Here is a 20,230-nt window from a genome sequence, read left to right on the forward strand (position 1 = left end):
TATGTATATATTTATATATTATTTTTTAATTGTGTTTGAGAAGAACAAAACGCTAAGCACATCATTTAGGTTTGCCTTAAATGCGTTTCAAAAACTAAATAAATTAGATTCAATTAGCCCATAATGGAGTGTGTGTGTGTGTGTGTGTGTGTGTGTGCCTGTTCTTTAGTGTGTGTGTTTATCTTTGTGCATGTGTGTGGTTGGGTGGGTGGGTAAAGAGAGAGGGATTGGGGATTTTTACCAGTGCTGTGGAAGCGATTTGTAGCGCTGATTGTCTTGTTAGCACAAGAGTAAGCCCCAGAGTGTGTTGGGTATAAGTACTTATGTGGATAGATACATGGACAAATATACATCAGTCTGCCTGTATGTCGTGCGACAGTGTTGAATAGAAGAGAGTGAGGAAGTAGGGCTTAGCGAGACGGATATCAATCCATAAGGAAGACCGTTCCAATCCACTGTCTCTGCCTCTGGTGGGTCTACATCAGCAATACATTATTATCATTCAGACATCTGTACACCTGTCTCTGTGTCTGTGTCCCTGTCTGTAGCACTGCACCAATGGATCCGTGTAGGTCACACTTTATTTGGATAGTCCCCTATAGATGATCTACAGATGCTCAAACTATCAACCAACTATCAACCAACTATCAATGAGGGCGACTCTGTTGACGTGCAGCAGCTGTCTAGGGTTAGGTTAGGAGTTACAGGGGTTAGAGTTAAGGTTGCGGTTAAGGTTGGGGTTAAGGTTGGGGTTAAGGTTAAGTTAGGGTAGAGTTAGGGTAGAGTTAGGGCTAGTGGATAGTTCATTAAGATGTTGTTCAGTTAGTTGACCATCTACTGAACATTTACAAACCATCTATTTGGGACTATCCAAGGAAAGTGGTACCGACTGTGTCTGTGTTTCTAGGTATTGCCGTGACTGTATGTTCGTCTCTGTGAATGTAGTCTCTGTGAATGTAGTCTCTGTGCTTCTCTGACTCAGTGTAAGCAGAGCGAGGCAATCAGCCCTAAGTGCCTCTAACTTTCACAAAAACCCATTTACCAAAATGGGAGCATTTATTTATTATTTAGCAAATTGACTTGTTGCTAATCTTCTTTGGTGGAAAAACAAATAGCGATTTCTCCCACTCTTCAGGGTGATTGAGCCATCTGGATCACTCTCTCTCTCTCTTTTCCACTTTCTCTTCTGTAGTAATGAAGTTACTTGTATAAGTTACATTTCGGTAACTTATACTCGTTTAATCCAGTTTAACCAAGTTCCAAGTTTTGTACAGTAGAACGTTCCTAAACGTTCTTTCCTTACGCAAATATCAAAACAAAACCAGCTTCCATTATCCTACAAGTAATACTTAAAGCAGGGGTCTTCAACCTTTTCTTGACCAGAGACTCCTCCCAGGCCAACCCGGCAACCCAGGGACCCCCATCATACATATCAGGTAAATGATAATGACAAGGAGAAGTAATCAAACATTTTTAAAAATAATAGATTTGGTAGATAGTTTTTCATAATTGTTTACCTCCCCACATTATACTTATAACAACATAGCCTATTAACTATAAAGGTAACTCCAAACACATTTTCGATAAGAGCAGCTGTTTAACTATTTTTAACAGGGGTTAGCCAAGAAATATAAAAAAACGTGTTTAGTTATTATTATTATAATTTTATTTACAATATTTTCACTGACCCCTGGTTTTATACCCCTGACTTAAAGGCACATTTTATGGCATTTGAAACCAATCTTAACGTTTTTCTTACTTTGAGAGAAGTTATATAAAAGAAACCAAATATAGAGCTATATTGTATGTAGAGAAATACAATTGTTCAGAGAAAGAGATTTCGTTTAACAAGTCATCTTTTTTCTCATAAAGATAGGACGGAGTCAAAAGATTCTTGTAAATAAAGTAAAAGAATCTGCAGTAATATTCTACTTTTTAATCTCAGTTTAAGGAACTGCATAGTGGCCTTCCATGGCTTCCTGTTTCACTGGGGTATAAAAAGGAGGTAACACACCTGTAAAATCCCTTTGTCATCCATCTCCATGGGAAAAGCCAAAGAGCTCGCAAACGAAAATAGACATGGTTGTTGACCTTGATAAGACAATGGGTTAAAAAAAAAGAAGAAGAATATATACCACTTACCACTATTAGGGCAACACCTAAGACGTTTAAAACCGCTAGAACAGTGGTAAACTTGCCTGGTATTGGACGCAAGTGTATCTTGTCCCCATGCACAGTGAGGAAGATAGTTCGGGAGGCAAAGAAAAAGCCAAAGGCCAAAGTTGGAGAATTACAGAACTTGGTTGTATCTTAGGTTCACCAAGTCTCCAGATCTACAAGACATATCCCCATGCACACATCAACATCCACAAAGAAATAGTTAATTGACCACAAAATCAACATTTTGCATTCGCCATCTACACCTGTGGTTTGAATTGAAGAAGGCAAGTCGATAAGCTTAGACCAAAATATGTCTACAATCTGGAAAGAGGCTCAGTGACGGTATCCTCGCAAGGTGAGGGTGCCAGAGGATTGAAAACAGGTTTCATAATTATTGTCACCCCATCTTAAAAAATAAATCATATTATTTATCAACACAATCTCTCTCTCTGAGCAATTTATATTAGTATAAAATAATATAAATTCCCATTTTTTGAGCATACAGTATAGCTCAGTATTTGAATGATTTATTTCATAGTCTTTTTATATCATTTTTATCAAGGGTGGCAATAATTTTGGACCTGACTGTATGTAATCTGCCTTAGAATTTTAATACAAGCTAATACATGCCACATAGTTTTTCATTGTCAACGTGTTTATTTTTCATTGGTTAACATTCTAAAAGAATATGCCTAAACAGAACAAATGGAAGGCTGACAAATATTAGGAGATGCAGGGTCTTGGTGTTTTCTGCTAAGCTAACGGCAAGCCCGGTAATTAGCCGCGGCAGATGAAGCGTTGGTTGGCGTCGGCGTGCTGGGGAGTTGATGAACTGTAGGAGAGATAGAAGCCTGCAGCCACGTGCATAGAGACGTTACCATATTCATGAGAGAGAGAGAGTGTGTGTGTTTGTGTAGACATGCCAGTTTGTTTGAATGTGAGTTAGACATTTCTTTTGTCGTGGTTTTACCTGCCATTTCAGCTGGGTGCAAAGATTGTGTGCTATGTTTGTAGTTGGGTATTTTATGTCAGTGTTTTGTGTTTGTGTTCCTGTGTATCATCATTGTGTTTGACTGGGTTAGAGGGTATGTTAATGTTGTTTGTCATCCGTCTCCGAACCCTCCTGTTTGTTTATGCCAGGCCAGTTTTACCCAGCACCCCTTGCAAATAATTATCCGTGCTAATTATGGGCCTGCAGTCACGGAGCTCTAAATGCCTTTCTGATGAGATGGGATGAGGGATAGCAGGTGCAGGGCGGCCCTCCCAGGGACTAAGATTGAAGAGTAGGCCTCTCTCTCTTCCTCCCTCTCCTTCTCTCTCCTTCCTTCCTTCTCCCTCTCTCTCTTCTCCCTCCTTCCTCTTCTCTCCTTTAGGTCAAGCAGGTGATGGCGTCAGTTTGGGACCCAGACATCTCTACCCCCCCCCCCCCCCCCCCCAAACAGACAGAGCCTCCAGGGCCCGTTTCCATAAAGCGTCTCAGATTAGGAGTGCTGATCTATGATAAATTGTCTTTTAGATTGTAATGAATGTGACTACATGGACAGGGGGGGGGGACGGGGGGGGACCGGATCCTAGATCTGCACTACTACTATGAGATGCTTTGTGAAATAGGGCCCAAGTTTCAAGTTTTAATGTCACATGCACAAGTAAAGTACAGCCTTTCTTGCAAACTCAAAGCCCAACAATGCAATGATCAATAACAATGTAATACTAGAAAAACAAACACGAGAAATAAGAAGGAATATGAAGAACACAATAAGTTTGGAAGCGTACTTTATACAGGGTCAGTTAAAATACCATCTTTACAATGTCCAGGGGGTACTGAAGTGATGGAGGTAGATATGTACAGGGGTGACTAGGAATCCGGATGTAAGATAAACAGAGTAGCAGCAGCTTGTATGTGAGTGGGTGTGTGTGTGTAGAGTCAGTATAAATGTATGTGCATATGTGTGAGTGAGCAGATGATGGAGTGAGTGTGAATGTGTAGGGCCCTGTGAGTGTGCATAGAGACAATAAATACACACCACCTGATATAGAAGCCCTGGATGGCAGGGAGCATGGCCCCAGTGATGTACTGGGCTGTCCGCACCACCCTCTGTAGCGCCATGCGATCGAGGTCGGTGCTATTGCCATGCCAGGCAGTGACACAGCCAGCCAAAATGCTTTCAACGGTACAGCTGTAGAACTTGAGGGCCCATGCCAAACTTTTTCAAACCCCTGAGGGGGAAGAATTGTTGTTGCGTCTTCTTCACGACTGTGCATGTTTGTTCGGAACATTTTAAGTCTTTGGTGATTTGGACACCGAGGAACTTGATGTGGATGGGGCGTGCTCGCGATACTTCCACCACACTGGAGTTAGCACACCAGGGCACACCGAGGGAAACCCCTCCCCCCCTCGTTTTTCCCGACTCCACTGTCCTGTCCGCCCAGTGAATGGAGAATCCATTGAGTTGGATAGCCATGGGGGGTATCTTGTTCAAGAGCCATGTTTCAGAAAAGCAAAGAATATTGCAATTTCGAGAGTCCGATTGGGTAGCAAATTTGCGATCAGACGTCATCCATCTTGTTATCGAGTGACTGTACATGAGCCAGTAGAATGGAGGGAAGAGGTGGCCGGTTCTTTGCTTAATCTCACTAGGATCCCCCTCTTGCCTCTGGCGTTTCCTCTTGGCTAGCCCGAGAATTAGAGAGAGAGCCCAGGGCAGATGAGTCGAAGTTGAGTCCGCAATTGAGGTAAGTAACTGCTGATCTGATGTTCAAAAGTGTTTGTCGGTTGTAAGAAAAAAATATATATTTTTATTTTTGTGAAAATAAAGTAAAAATAAACAACAAACTAATCACAAAATAGCAAAGTTGGGTCGGAACTTGCAAAACGGAAGACATCCAGTACGGTGGCCTGTAAGGTCTGTGGATGATGAATCGGGAAGGAGTGCCATGTCAGATCAGGCCTAATGTCAGAAACCGCAACCAAATCTCGTGCTAGCTAGCTACTGTGTCACGAGAGATTAGATGAAGCCTGACCAGGACACCAGTCACATCGGTCTTTGAAAAGACAAGGAGTGTAGCGTATTTCATAAGCACCCTATGCTTGCTTTAGAGATATGATATGGCCAATGACTATACTTTTAATTTTAGTGTATGCTTCCGTGTTTTAATGTTTGTAAGTATGTGGTCACGGCTTGCTCACTAGACTCATTGTGCCATTGTTTGAGACATAGCCCTCCCTTTGAGTTGCTTTGGATAAAAAGGCCAATGGTGGACGAGTAAACCAAAAAAATGCATCTGTAGATTACAGTCCCAAACTTTTCCCTTGTTGGGTTAATCAAGGACACGGAGCAGAATATGCGGTAGACATTCATGCGTATGTCGTGTGTCAAACTTTTACCCCCCCCCACCTCTACCCCCATCCAGGCTGTCTCCCAAAGTTCCACAGAGTTGTGTGTGTGGAGCGGATGGTGTCAGCTCGCTCCTTGCCACTCCATTTGCTGTAGCTGTACTGCTGTGATCACAGACAGACGTATAAATCAAACCTAGCTTGATGGATTCATCAGGGCAACGAAACGATCGCCTCAGAAGAGTGCCGGAGCTCTCTGAGCATCGTGTTTCTGACAGAAAGGGTATGCAAAGAGCCTAAATGGATGAACGGTTGATTAATTCTTTGCCAGAGATGTTGTCGACAGCAGGAAATGTGTTTTGCTTTGACTGTGTTTGTATGGGAATTTACGCGCGTAGGGCGTGAGTTATGGAGCACAAGTTTATACCTAAGGCTATTCTGCATAATGATGGCAGGTTGGAGAACTTGGAGGAGCCACTAAAGACTTGCTACCTGTGGAGCAAACACAACTAGAGAGTAAGAGGAGGGAGGGAGAGAGGGAGAGAAAGAGGGAGGGAGGGAGGGAGGGAGGGAGAGAAAGAGGGAGGGAGGGAGAGAAAGAGGAGGGAGGGAGGGAGGGAGGGAGGGAGGGAGGGAGGGAGGGAGGGAGGGAGGGAGGGAGGGAGGGAGAGAAAGAGGGGGGAGGGAGGGAGGGAGGGAGAGAAAGAGGGAGGGAGGGAGAGAAAGAGGGAGGGAGGGAGAGAAAGAGGAGGGAGGGAGAGAAAGAGGAGGGAGGGAGGGAGGGAGAGAAAGAGGAGGGAGGGAGAGTGAGAAAGAGGAGGGAGGGAGGGAGGGAGAGAAAGAGAAGGGAGGGAGGGAGGAGGGAGGGAGAGAGGGAGAGAAAGAGGAGGGAGGGAGAGAGAGAAAGAGGAGGGAGGGAGAGAGAGAAAGAGGAGGGATGGAGAGAGAGAAAGAGGAGGGAGGGAGGGAGAGAGAGGAGGGAGGGAGGGAGGGAGGGAGGGAGGGAGGGAGGGAGGGAGGGAGGGAGAGAGAGAGAGAGAGAAAGAGGAGGGAGGGAGAGAGAGAAAGAGGAGGGAGGGAGGGAGGGAAAGAGAGAAAGAGGAGGGAGAGAGAGAGAGAAAGAGGTGGGAGGGAGGGGGAGAGAAAGAGGAGGGAGGGAGGGAGGGAAAGAGAGAAAGAGGAGGGAGAGAGAGAGAGAAAGAGGTGGGAGGGAGGGGGAGAGAAAGAGGTGGGAGGGAGGGGGAGAGAATAGACTAGAGAATAAAGGGAAGCTAAGAGGCAGAGAATCTGAGATGAAGAGAGGAAGGGAGTGAGTTGAACACAGAGAGAAGGAACAAATTATCAAGAGAAAGAAGGAAAGGCATTAGCTATGTATGGCTAGACCTCCCATGTTCAACTTGTTAATCTAGTTACATTGACCAAAATATTCATTATTTGTAATGAAATATGAGTAGTATTGAAGTGTTTTTATTGAGACATCTTTGATCCTCTACATTAGTAGGGTGGGAGGAGGGGAGGGGAGGAAAGCAAGAGGCTCATACAGTGGTTTGAATAGGTGGAATGACTGGGGAAGGTGGGGGTGAATCTTCATGGGGAGGGAAGAGCTCTTTAGAAGTAACTCAGACGTAGATGGAAAGTTTAGAAGATGTGGTCTGTGCTTTTAGGCAATGCTATCCTGAGGTTAGTAGGGTCTTTCCACGAATAGAAAATATTTTGGGCAGTGTAACTTGTTCAAAAAAAAAGAAGACAAGATTCATTTCACCTAATTTTAACATTTTTGTCATAAAAAAACGTGTTTTCCCATCTCAAGACAGTACCATAGTAAGTGTCAATAAAGTCCCATTACAGTAACAGGGTTGACTGTAACAGGGTTGATTTTAAATCAGCCATAAATCCCTTTTTTGACAGGGGGAATGGAAGTGTGTTATGTGCAACAGGGAGGGGCAATTGAATGCAAGCTTCACAAAAAAAGACTTTATTGTTACCATTTTTAGCCTGTCTGTCTATTGGTAACAAGAGTTGATGTTTTATGCTCAACCTGCTCTGTTTTCCGCCACAAAACACCAGAAAATGGACCAGAAGAGTAGAACCAGCTCACCTGCGTTCACACTGATTTGACGATTATGTGTTCAATGTTTTGAGAGTTCAGTTCACATAACAGGGTTGACCTTAACATGAGGGACAGATGGAAATTGATCACTTATCACATGACATAAATCATCACCTTCAGAAATGACTGTCAAAGCAACAACATAACTAGGGCTTTACAATGATGGTGAAAAGGTTGAGACATTTTGGGGTTAAAAGTGGGTTAACATTCTCCCAGGTCGGAAAAAACATGACGAAGGACATCAACATTCAGATGTTTTTATTCATATAAGGCTTTTTATTGATAAAACAAATAATTATGTGTTCAGAACACTTTATGTAATATAACAGACTTTAAAATGTCAGTAGTATTGGTGCACAATTTCAACTTAAAATATCAAAGGGACGCAAAATGTACTCTATTCGTGACCCAGTAAGTGAAATTGTAGCTGATTTGGGAATGTTGGGGGGGATGTGGGGGATGTTGGGGCATGGGGGGGATGTTGACTCATGTTACAAACAAATGGTAGACAGACTGTGGCTCTGCGTGTTATCTGGAAGATTTGTGCTTCACTTTCTCTCTATTTTTCATGTGTGTGTGTGTGTGTGCGTGCGTGCGTGCGTGCGTGTGTGTGTGTGTGCACATATCGGTATCACTGTTTGCGTAATTGTATTCATGAGTAGAGTGTGGACATGTAATATACAGTGTGCGTGCCACTCATTCGCACGTGTGTGTTCATAGAAAGTATGTGTTCGCACATTTGTGTGTGTGTGTGTGTGTGTGTTTTTGCCTGTGTGAGTGAGTGAATATGTGTGTTTTTAACAAAGCTGGGGAGGCCTCATTGCACTCATCAGGATATCGCTGGTGAAAAATGACTGTGTCGCCGGGGTGGCAGTTGTGTGTGAGCAGATTGATGGGGCTCTCCCTGACAGCAGCCATATTGTGCAGGGGGAGAGCAAAGAGAGAATCCGTGTGGCCCTCATCCATGCAGGTTAATATTGACTCAGCCTGGGCAACACCATGCCTACAGCAGCCATCCATCACTACTACTGGGCCTTCGCACCCCACACAGGCACAGGCACAGACCACACAACTCATGACACACGTTCGCGTACACACACACTAGCTCAGGTGCGCGCACACACACTTGCACAAACACACACATAGAAAGTACCCGTCAAAAGTTTGGACACACCTACTCATTCAAGGCCTTTTCTTTATTTTGACAATTTTCTACATTGTAGAATATTTGTGAAGACATCAAATCTATGAAATTACATATATGGAATCATGTCATAATCAAAAAAGTGTTGAACAAATCAAAATATATTTTACATTCTTCAAAGTAGCCACGCGTTGCCTTGATGACAGCTTTGCACACTCTTGGCATTCGCTCAACCAGCTTCACCTGGAATGCTTTTCCAACAGGAAGGAGTTCCGACATATGCTGAGCACTTGTTGGCTGCTTTTCCTTCACTCTGCGGTCCAACTCATCCCAAACCATCTCAATTGGGTTGAGGTCGGGTGATTGTGGAGGCCAGGTCATCTGATGCAGCACTCCATCACTCTCCTTCTTGGTCAAATAGCCTTTACACAGCCTGGAGGTGTGTTTGGGTCATTGTCCTGTTGAAAATCAAATGATAGTCCCACTAAGCGCAAACCAGATGGGATGGCATATCGTGGCAGAATACTGTGGTAATCATGCTGGTTAAGTGTGCCTTGAATTCTAAATAAATCACCAACAGTGTCTCAAGCAAAGCACCCCCACACTATCACACCTCCTCCTCCAGGCTTCACAGTGGGAACCACACTCTGCGTCTTTCAAAGACACAGCGGTTGGAAGCAAAAATCTCATATTTGGACTCATCAAACCAAAGGACAGATTTCCACTGGTCTAATGTCCATTTGCTTGTGTTTCTTGGCACCAAGCAAGTTGCTTCTTATTATTGGTGTCCTTTAGTAGTGGTTTCTTTGCAGCAATTTGACCATGAAGGCTTGATTCACGCAGTCTCCTCTGAACAGTTGAAGTTGAGATGTGTCTGTTACTTGAACTTTGAAGCATTTATTTGGGCTGCAATTTCTGAGGTGCAGTTAACTCAAATGAACTTATCCTCTACAGCAGAGGTAACTCTGGGTCTTCCTTTCCTGTGGCGGTCCTCACGAGAAAAAGTTTCATCATAGCTCTTGCTGGTTTAAAGTAATGATGAACTGTCATTTCTCTTTGCTTATTTGAGCTGTTCTTGCCATAATATGGACTTTTTTAAAAACCAAATAGGGCTATCTTCTGTGTACCCCCCTTACCTTGTCACAACACAACTGATTGGCTCAAACACATCAAGAAGGAAAGAAATTCCACAAATGAACTTTTTAACAAGGCACACCTGTTAATTGAAATGCATTCAAGGGGACTACCTCATGAAACTCGTTGAGAGAATGCCAAGACTGTGCACATGTGCATTAGCTCGTCACTTCCTATACTGTGTTACAATAGTTACATTTTATAAACTGCTTCCTGTGTCTCAGGACACATTATAACAGTTTCTCTCCAGTCTAAATTGCTATGCCAGACTGAGTTTCTATACACATATCTTTCATGCAATGACAATACTTATTTAAACAATATTTGGTCATTTTCAAAAATCTATTTAAATTCATGTAATCTTTTTATCTTTATATTTGATTTAAAGTAGTGTTTTTTTTTAATTGGTTGACAATTCCCCTGTATTATTCAAAGTTATATTGACATATAGTCATTTTTTTTTTTCGCAGGGGTGTTATCTAAAATAATACAAGTGTGTTAACTTGTACGCCATTGTAAAAACAAACAACCATCATACAACAAATGAAGTGATTAATCTCGCTGTTTGTTTTAAACTGTAACACTTTTTTACACTTTTTTTTTTTTTTAATAAACATTGTCTTAGAAATTAGGGATGCCATAGCGTTGTTGTTAATCATTGAAGAGAAAAAAAAACATAGATGGAAAAAAAAACAAGCTCTCTTGACAAACAAAACCATGAATTAATGCAACTTTCTCTCCATCAATCACCGGGGCTGTCAGAGAATTACCATAAGCTGGGAATGTTGGATGTGTTAAGAGCAAACAGTTAATTTTCAAACAATAAATCATCAAATGTCTCTTTACCCCTCTCTGTGCTCTGACTGCTTCGTCTCTCATAAAAACAGACAAAGGCATTATTAAAAGCACTTTTGACTCGATGCACAAAATGAGACTGAACCAAAAAGTTTTTTGTGTCAGTTTAAGTGGAGGTCAGTTTTTTTTAAGTGCTACAAAATGGTGACAAAAGTCAATATCTCAAATAAATGTTATGACAAAGTCAATACCTCGAGTAGACCATAACTATAAAACTCTGAATATACTGTATGTGTAAATATATATGAAAATAAGAGTATCTATCAAAATATAGCAGATACGAAACCTAACACATATCTTTGGTATTTTCATATGACAACCTAGGACTGGAATGCTCACCATGGCCTGGTTGGAGAGTTGAAGTCCTTCTGTCATCACCATGGTTATGAGAGTCTTGTCATAGTCTCATCTCGCCAGAGTGACCCTCGCCATCCACGCCAGCAGGTGGCAGTGTACTCCGAAAACTCTGACATTCTCAACCAGGTACGTGTTCTTTTTACATCAGGCTGCGCGAGATAGATAAAACAGGAGGTTGGTGGCACCTAAATTGGGCAGAACGGGCTCGTGGTAATGGCTGGAGCGGAATTAATGGAACGGTATCAAATACATTCCGGACATTATTACGAGTCATCTAGTACACACATATACACACATCCCATAATAGAGACATACAGTGCCTTCAGAAAGCACTCAAGGGGTATGACTTATTCCACACGTTGTTGTGTTACTGCCTGAATTCAAAATGGATGGAGCAGATCTTTTTTCTCACCCATCTACACACATTACCCGATAATGACATAGTGAAAACATGTTTTTAGAAATTTTAGCAAATGTATTCAAAATGAAATACAGAAATATCTCATTTACATAATTATTCACGCCCCTTGGCTTTGACACTCCAAAATGAGCTCAGGTGCATCCAATTTATTTTGCTCATCCTTGAGATGTCACTGCAACTTGATTGTAGTCCACCTGTGGCCAATTCAATTGTTTGGGCATGATTTAGAAATAAACACACCTGTCTCTAGAAAAGGTCCAACAGTTGACAGTGCATGCCAGAGCAGAAACTATACCATGAAATCCAAGGAACTGTCTGTAAATCTCTGAGAGAGAATTGTGATGAGGCATATATCTGGGGAATATATAAAACAATTTCTAAAGTGTTGAAAGTTTCAAAGAGCACAGTGGCCTCCATCATTGGGAAATTGAAAACATATGAGGCTACCCAGACTCCGCCTAGAGCTGGCTGTCCGACCAAACTGAACAACCAGGCAAGAAGGACCTTGGTCAGGGAGGTGGCCAAGAACCTAATGGCTGAGATGGGAGAATTGGCCAGACGGAATCCACTCCTGAGAAAAAGGCATGACAAAACACCTGGAGTTTGCAAAAAGATACTTGAAAGACTGAGATCATAAGGCAAAATATTCTGTGGTCTGATGAGAGGGCAATGGCCTGAATGCAAAGCGCTATGTCTGGGGAAAAAACACCTGTCTAACACCATCCCTACCATGAAGCATGGTGATGGCAGCTATGGGGATTCATGCTATGGGTATTATTTTCAGAGGGAACAATGAATGACGCCAAATACAGGTAAATCCTTGATGAGAACCTGCTTCAGAGTGCAAACAACCTTAGACTGGGATGAGGATTTACGTTCCAACAGGACAATGACCCCAAGCATTCAGCCAAAGCAACGTTGTAATGGTTTCTAAACAACAATGTGAATGTCCTTGAGTGGCCCAGCCAAAGCCCAGACTTGAATCCCATTGAAAATCTGTAGATAGACTTGAAGATTGCTGTTCACCGCCGTTCCTCATCTAACTTAACAGAACTTGAGAAAATCTGCAAGGAAGAACGGGAGAGAATCCCCAAATCCAGATGTGCAAAGCTGATAGACATACCCAAGACGGCTCAAAACTGTAATCACCGCCAAAGGTACTTCCACAAAGAATTGACTCAGACTTATGGAAAGACTTATGTAATTGAGATATATCTGTATTTCATTTTCTAAAATAACAAAACAATGTTTTCACTTTGTCATTTCAGGGTATTGTGTGTAGATGGGTGAGAATGACTTTTTGAATCTGTTTTGAATTCAAGCTGTAACACAACCAAATGTGGAATAAGTCAAGGGGCATGAATACTTTCTGATGGCACTGTACACACACATTACCTACCAGAGAGATTAACGCAAACATAACTTAATAGAGAGAAATGCACACATATCACCTAGTATACAGATACACTGCCAATGTGTTTGTGTATATGTTGGAAATAATATAAAACGTTGACATTTGAAAGGGAAAAAGTGAATCACTTGTATTGAACATTTTTGTTGAAATAACATCAAAATGGAACAGATTTAATGTTGTCCTTGGCCCTGCCAAAGCATTTTTTTATACCATGCTGTCATTCCACTTGTTCCGGTTCTGTTCCAGATCTGCTGTGAGCTGGAGGAGTCAGTGAGCTCCTCTCTTAGGCTGGAGCCTGTGGACTGTCCCCAGGGCTCCCAAGGGTCCCTGCAGCTCTACCACCACAAGACCCTGGCAGACTCACCTCGAGGTCTGGGACCCCTGGTCATGGAGCTCCTCAAGGAGTTCATGGAGCGCCGGTGCTGCTTGTTAGCTTGCGCCCCCACTAGCAGGACCTCCTCCACGGAGGGCGTGGCGGGCAGCGCCCCACTGTCCCAGGGCTCCTCAGGTTTCACCGACATGTACGGCTCTGACGTGGAGAGGCCCGAGGGCCCCATTGCCGTGGCGATGCCTGGTGATGTGGGTGCTGACCTGGTGAGCCCGGACAGCGGCCTGGCAACCATCCGCAGCAGCCGCTCCTCCAAGGAGAGCTCCGTGTTCCTAAGTGATGACAGCCCGGTAGCCGAGGCGATGGCTGGGGGTTTCCTCCTCAACCCGGCACTCGGGTTCCCCTCTCTGTCCCCCATCCCGCATGAGAGGAGACACTCAAGCAGGAACAAGAGCGGCGAAAACCTTGAGCTGTTCAGCTTTGACCCACTGCACTGCAGTAACTCGTCTCCACCTGCAGAAGATGCAGTGCTGCACTCCTCTCGAGGTACAGGAGGCCATGGCAGCTCCAGCCTGTCTGAGTTTGATGAGCTGAGCATGGTGGATTTCTACACCCCTGATTCGTCAGCTGGGCATGGAGGATTGGTAGGAAGCGACTTGATTGGGGGAGGAGCTCTGATGGACCAGAGCATGAATAGGGTCCCTCCCACTCCTGTCAACAGCCTTGTGGGTAGCAGCACTCACAGTGGCACAGAGGTCCGCTTCTTTCCAGAGGACGTCGCTGAGAGAATCAACGGGCTGCAGCACAAAGAGAGCGTATCCTCGTCAGAGGCCTGGGATGACTTTGCCTTGGATACGAAAGGCTCCACCTCGGATGACGCCAACACGTGGAGCCTGACAGAGGCTGGGTATGTCTGCACAGATTGTCCTAACCCTGACATTGATCTGGAGGGACTGAGAGAGGACGAGGGCAGCGGAGGAGGAAGAGGAGAAGGAGATGTGAGAAACACTAAGCTGCGAGAAGAGAAGGATGTCTGTTCCAAACCAGTGGAGAGACAGCTCACTCTTGTGAATGAGTACATAGAACCCTACGACACCTGGAACCCTGACTCAGGTTTCACAGAACCATGGCAGCCGGTGACACTGGACGATCTGCAGCTCACTCCTCCGGACGAAGAGAACGGAGAAGGGAAGCTCCTCAAAGTCACATCACGTGCACGCTCTTCTGTGGTAGGAAAAAAGCGATCATCTCTGGCCCCTCTCACGCCAGAGACCTCGAAGGAAGAAGAGGATGGTCTAGTCAGGAAGGCCACAGAGCTGGACTTCTGGACCTACTCAGCCCAGAAGGGATTTCTCAAATCGGACAGTGCGACCAGCGCCACCAGTGTCACGACCCCGTCCTACCCAGAGTCTCTGGACCTATGGAACATGACAATCCACGAAGACAGCCAATCCACACTCACTACCCCAGACATGGCCGATCTATCTGAGCGGTCGGACTCTTGCGGGCTCCCTGCGCTGGGAACATCCTTGGAGAGTCCACTGGGTGTGTCTAGTGAGGGGATGGACATGTGGAACACCACCATACAGGAAGACAGTGCTTCCATGGCAACCAGTCCGGAGGTCGCTGGGACTGGGAGGGAGGAGCTTGCTGGCATGGAGCCCTGGGAGGCGGAGCCTGGGACAGACCTAAGGCAACATGAGGGGGAGGGAAGATATTCTGAAGAAGCCTCACAACTGCAAGAGAATGTAAGGAGGCAGGCCCAGAGAGTTCAGATAGTCATCAATGGAGATGAGGGAAAAATATGTCCCCAATCAGGGCATGATGATCACATGATGACAGAGAATCAAATTACACAGGATCAAATGTCGGGGGACATGCTCATCCCCATCCCAAACATGGTGATGTCTACCTCTGAGTATGATAACGTAGGAGGAGGATGCATCTGGAGTCAGCCCTCCTCCCCTGATCTCCAGGCCAGCCCTAGAGCAGACACTACTGAGCTGATCCAAGGTCAGTCCAGCCCTTTTATAGCAGTGCTCAAGCCAGAATCAAGTGGCAGCACCACTGAACATCAGGCGTCCATCGTGAAAGGCAACAGTGATTGTAGCGGGTCAACAACGACAGGCATTGAACAGTTGACTTCCACTGGCAGACAGGTGTTCCTGTTCGACGGAACCTCTGGACTGGGCCACGGGACCAGAAATGGGAAGCTTCCAGTTCCAGGGGGGCCCTCTGTGAAGAGCGAGTATGACAACAGAGGGCAGGGATCTGAGGCATCTGACGGCCCCGATTGGACAGAGGACCTGAGTAGCCATTCCCCATTTGTGCTGGTGGATGATGGCTCCTCCCCCACAGAGGATGACACCTTACCTCTGAGTCACGGGGAGGAGCCAGTCACTGAGTTAAACTTTGACCAGACATGGAAAGACCCAGCCACAACCCAGACTCAGCCCTCTGCATCCCCAAAGCTTGACAGTTGGGACCACCTATCAACCCCTGTTTTAAAAGCCGGTGATTCTGAATCACCACCAAATGGCGCATCATCCCTCCAATGGACTACTAAGGTGATCTATCCGGATGGGGGACCTCATCATATGGAAGATAGCATCCATAGTGTTCCTATGTCACTGAGCTCCAGCTCAGGGGAAAAAGACAGGCTCAAGCCCAGCCCAGATAGCTTTCCTCCCGGGAGCAGCGAGGATGTCAGGTCCAACTCAGATGGCGAATCCTCATCAGGCCTGGAGATGGACTACATCATCGTGTCAGGGACTGTCAGAGAGAGTGATAGAGAGAGCAAGGATGATTATAGAGAGAGGAATGTAACCAGAGACACTGATATTGGCAGCAGGAAGGGGTCTAGATCCTTAGAGACATATAGCATGCTCTCTTATGCGGCTACTTTACTCCAATCCGGGACAGCCACTCACAGACATCACCAAGACAAAAATGAGCTAAATAGGCGTGATCGAACAAACATAGATATCCACAGCCCATTCTGCTCAGACGCAGGTGACAATCCTATTTCGCCTATTCCCACAGATGAAGACCACTCTACCCAAGCCAACGCAAATGGGATTGGCTTCTGTCAAAGCTCGCACACAACCAACCAAAGGTACTCCGAAACCGCCGCCTCTTATCTTGTTAGCCCTCAAATCCAAGTAACCACAGAGATAAGCGGCTGCGGCCAATCAGATACCAATCGGCCAAGCCTCCACCAGTCAGAGATGAGAGTAGCGGGCCTCGGTAGTTCGGACTTGGATGACGACAGCTATGATGGCCAGACGAATGCCAGAGTCGTAAAAAGCACCAGCGCCTCCCTGAGATACCCAGCAGAACAACACTTCCTCAAAGCCAGGGAGGAGGTCTACGTCCACTCTCAGATCTCTCTAGAGGACTCGGACGAGGGCGGGCTCTCCCCCTCCGTCCCCCCATCTCCCTCTCAACGGAGCCAGGGCTGGGGCTCTCTGCCGAGGGAACAAGGCGACCAGCAGCGGCATCACGCCATCCCCCAGTCTCCTCTCCCCCTCACAGACAGCTCACAATCCCCATTGGGGGACAGCTCATTGATGGGCACTCCCGAGAACCTATCAGGTGGTCCCTCTCCTGTCCAAGAGGTGGGGCTTCCGTTCTCAGGCGACCTCATGGACAAGGAGGAGGAGTTTGGCATGGACCCTCCCAGTTGGGACACAGGTGAGGAGATGGAGAAAGGAGTATGTGAGGTGATACACAGCCACGCCCATGCACCAAACCCTGGGCCTACCGCTGAGCAACTGGAGAATAGTGAGCACCTGAGTGGAGGTCATTTCTCAGAAGATGGTGATAGACTGACAGCACAGTCAATGGTGGAAAGGTTCTCGCAGAATCAGGTTGACCTTGCAGCTGGGAAACCAATGAGAAATCAACCCCAAAGACCTTCACAGGGCCTTGAAGACCTGTTAGTCGATCATAAAATTGGAGGTGGTGGAGATGATTTTGAAGAAACGGACTCATCCTACCTGGGGTAAGTAATATCTATAAAGTAGCACACCGTACAATTCTTTACATAAATGAGAGTTATGTTTCTTTGTGTATATTATGCTTCCTTGTGTTTGCCCTTAGGCTATCCTGCCTTTTCTATGGGTTTCGGAGTGTGTACGGGTCTCTAAACAGCTGCTGGGTATTTGTAAAGTAGCACAGACCGTGCAAGCAGAGTTAAAAGCTCTCAGGAGAGTGAGACGGTGTGTACTATGTGAGAGAAGAATGGGGTGGGTGGAGGGGGAAAGAGAGTGGATACTGCACCCGTGTTGCCTCACACCCTTCTCCGACATGATCAGAGCTTTTGAAGATGAAACAAGGAATCAGTGTGTGTGTGTGTGTGTGTGTGTGTGTGTGGTGTTGCGCCAGACTTTGATCTCAGCCCTGGGTGTGTTTAGAAATCTGTTTACGCCTCATTAAATATGCATTACCTGCCTCATTACAGCTGTATCCCCACCACAGCCAATGGAGCCAGCTCCCCTCTGTCTCACACAAGGTGTGTGTGAGAATCTGTGATTTCTAACCAGTATTTTTCACTCTTTAGTGGACATGAGAATGACTGATAGTCAGTGATTATTACATGTTTGATATGTTTTTGTCATCTGTTTTGTACCCCCCCCCCCCCTTCAGACTTGAAGATTTTGCATCCCAGTCTTGGAACCAGCGAGCCAGCGAGGGGGATCCTCACCAGTGGACAGCGAGCCAGGACCAATCCAACAACAGTTCCACCCAGTATGGATACGGACACACTGACCACCACACTGAACAGACTGAAGACCATGCCTCCTACCAAACCCGTGACTGTGCTGAAGAGGCGAGAGATGATCTCCTCAGCCAACACTATGAGGCTAAAGGACATACTACTAATTCCTACTACTACCATACTGAAGGCAATGGCCAAGGCCGGTCTGATGACTGTAGCCATTGTGACAGTGAAGGCCAGGCCCAGTGGGAGGCTGAAGGTCAAGACCACTCCAGAACTCCTGAAGAGCCATATGACCCCACGGGCAACGCTAAGTATCTTCTTGAAGACCATGCCTGTTATGAGACTGAAGAGCAGACCCATTATGTTCCTGATGACTATTCCCACGTTCTACTCTCCAGGTAAGTTATTTACTAGCCTCCTCCTAGATCTGTTTGTTCCGTCTTGGTTGGCATGAAAATGACCATAGGAGTACGACCATAGGAGTACAAACATATCTAGGACCAGGTTCTTACAATTCCAAAATTTGAACAGATCTGAGTTCAAATATTATGTTGTCTTTTGAGAATCTCTCAAGTATTCAGTATCTAATTCATCATTTTATTGACTAAGATTATTGACTAGATTAGAATAGACTGGAGACATTGAGCTGCGGTATTGTGTATTACCACAGGAGTGCAGTACAGGTCCATAGTGAACTTATAGGACAACAGTGTGATATTGTGTGGTGGGGGTCCTGAGTCAAGGTGTATGTTTGGGACTGTGTTGGCTGTGATGGGGTAAAAAAATGTATTTGCACACATTTACATATCGGGATATCATTTTTTACGATATATATCGCATTGTTTTGAAAATATACCAATATTATTTTTGCGCTAGTTCGCTGTACCTGCACCAATACCAATACAATAGTATTTTTCCTTCATTGCTTGTTCTCCATTTTCTTTTTAAAAAGGGAGCCAATTTGTTTTCAGTACTTTTATTTCCATGACTGATTTAAAACGGGCTCTCTTGTCCCTTTGCAGCAGACATATGGTGAGCAATATGTTTGGAACATCGAATCGCAATAAAATCACGGTATCAAATTGCAACACATATAGAATCGTGACAATCGCAGTACGTATCGTATCGGCACCTAAGTATCGCGAGGTCCCTGGCAATTCCCCCTACTGTGTTTACATGTATGTGTTTTTGAGACTGTGTCAGCGCCCCATATTGACATGTTGGTGTTTTATTGGTTTTCCATGATGCAGGATCAGTAATAGATCAGTTTAATCTATTTGATTCCCATTGCATAGTGTGTCTGTGTGTTGTGAGTGATAGAAGCAGCTCACTGTTTAGTGTAGCCCAGGGCATCATATTTGAATATCCAGGCTGGTTATTCCAGAATTATTACTCAAAAAGTATTACTTACTCACAACCTCACAATTGAAATGTAGAATTTCCATTGCTTTTTAGTATAGAATGTGGCTTAATCTGTGTCCAGGAAACCAGCCCTATGTGTGTTTATTCAGATCCGTTTGTCTTGATCCACACATGCTTTTAATTGAATTATATTGCATAAGGACCTCCAAGCATTTCTATTTCCTTAAAACATTTTGGGGGGGTTATTTGCATCTCAAGGTTTCACTGTGGAACCAGCTTGCCAAAGTATTCAACTGCATGTGTGTGTACTTCACTCAAACACTCTCTCTCATTCACTCACTCACACACAAATTCCTCTGTGGGATGGGCCACTTATTAGGAAGTCCTGAACTCTGTTGCTTGGCAACTGTCCCATTAATGTGGATGCGCTCCCAAGCAATGGAGTTGGCTCCATTCCAATCTATGCTCCAGAATGGGCTACATGTCATTTCATACTACAGCGTATTTATTATGTCTACACACTTTGCATCTACACATGCAAATTCCAATATGCTATGTGTAACATGTAGCCTACATTCTATGTTCAGATGTACACTCCCTTGAATAGGCAGTGTTTCCAATGGAGAGCAGTTTCAGTGAGAGGAAATTTAGGTTGCTCTTTATGAAGTGTTTACTCCGTTTTTTGGTGTGTGTGTGTTTTTTTTTCTCTGCCCCAGTTGCATTCCCACTGGGCACAGATGTAAATTTAACGTGTATTCAACGTTGATTCAACCGGTGTGTGCCCAGTGGGTTGTGGATGTTTGTCTTGCCTTGTCACCCCTCTTTGTAATTGTAATGACTCCTCCCCTCTTTGGTTACCGGGGGATAAATATGACCCCTCCCCCTATT

At 45.0% G+C, this 20,230-nt stretch overlaps 1 protein-coding gene across 5 annotated transcripts in view; it reads left to right on the top strand.

Annotated features, from left to right (window-relative positions):
• LOC110535786 (uncharacterized) overlaps positions 1-20,230 on the top strand; it is a 74,743-nt gene that overhangs the window by 42,857 nt on the left and 11,656 nt on the right. For 3 of the 5 annotated variants that reach the window (XM_036935599.2, XM_021621046.3, XM_021621047.3), the window contains exons 7-10: positions 11,062-11,220; positions 13,176-17,260; positions 17,720-17,770; positions 17,905-18,378. In XM_036935599.2, the coding sequence (XP_036791494.2) occupies positions 11,062-11,220; positions 13,176-17,260; positions 17,720-17,770; positions 17,905-18,378 (4,769 nt within the window). The remainder of the gene's footprint in view (positions 1-11,061; positions 11,221-13,175; positions 17,261-17,719; positions 17,771-17,904; positions 18,379-20,230) is intronic. The other 2 variants (XM_021621048.3, XM_090190316.1) reach the window with 1 other exon arrangement.

Source organism: Oncorhynchus mykiss, chromosome 11 (genome assembly GCF_057628025.1).
Source record: "Oncorhynchus mykiss isolate SJ-2025 chromosome 11, ASM5762802v1, whole genome shotgun sequence".
NCBI classification, from domain to species: domain Eukaryota; kingdom Metazoa; phylum Chordata; class Actinopteri; order Salmoniformes; family Salmonidae; genus Oncorhynchus; species Oncorhynchus mykiss.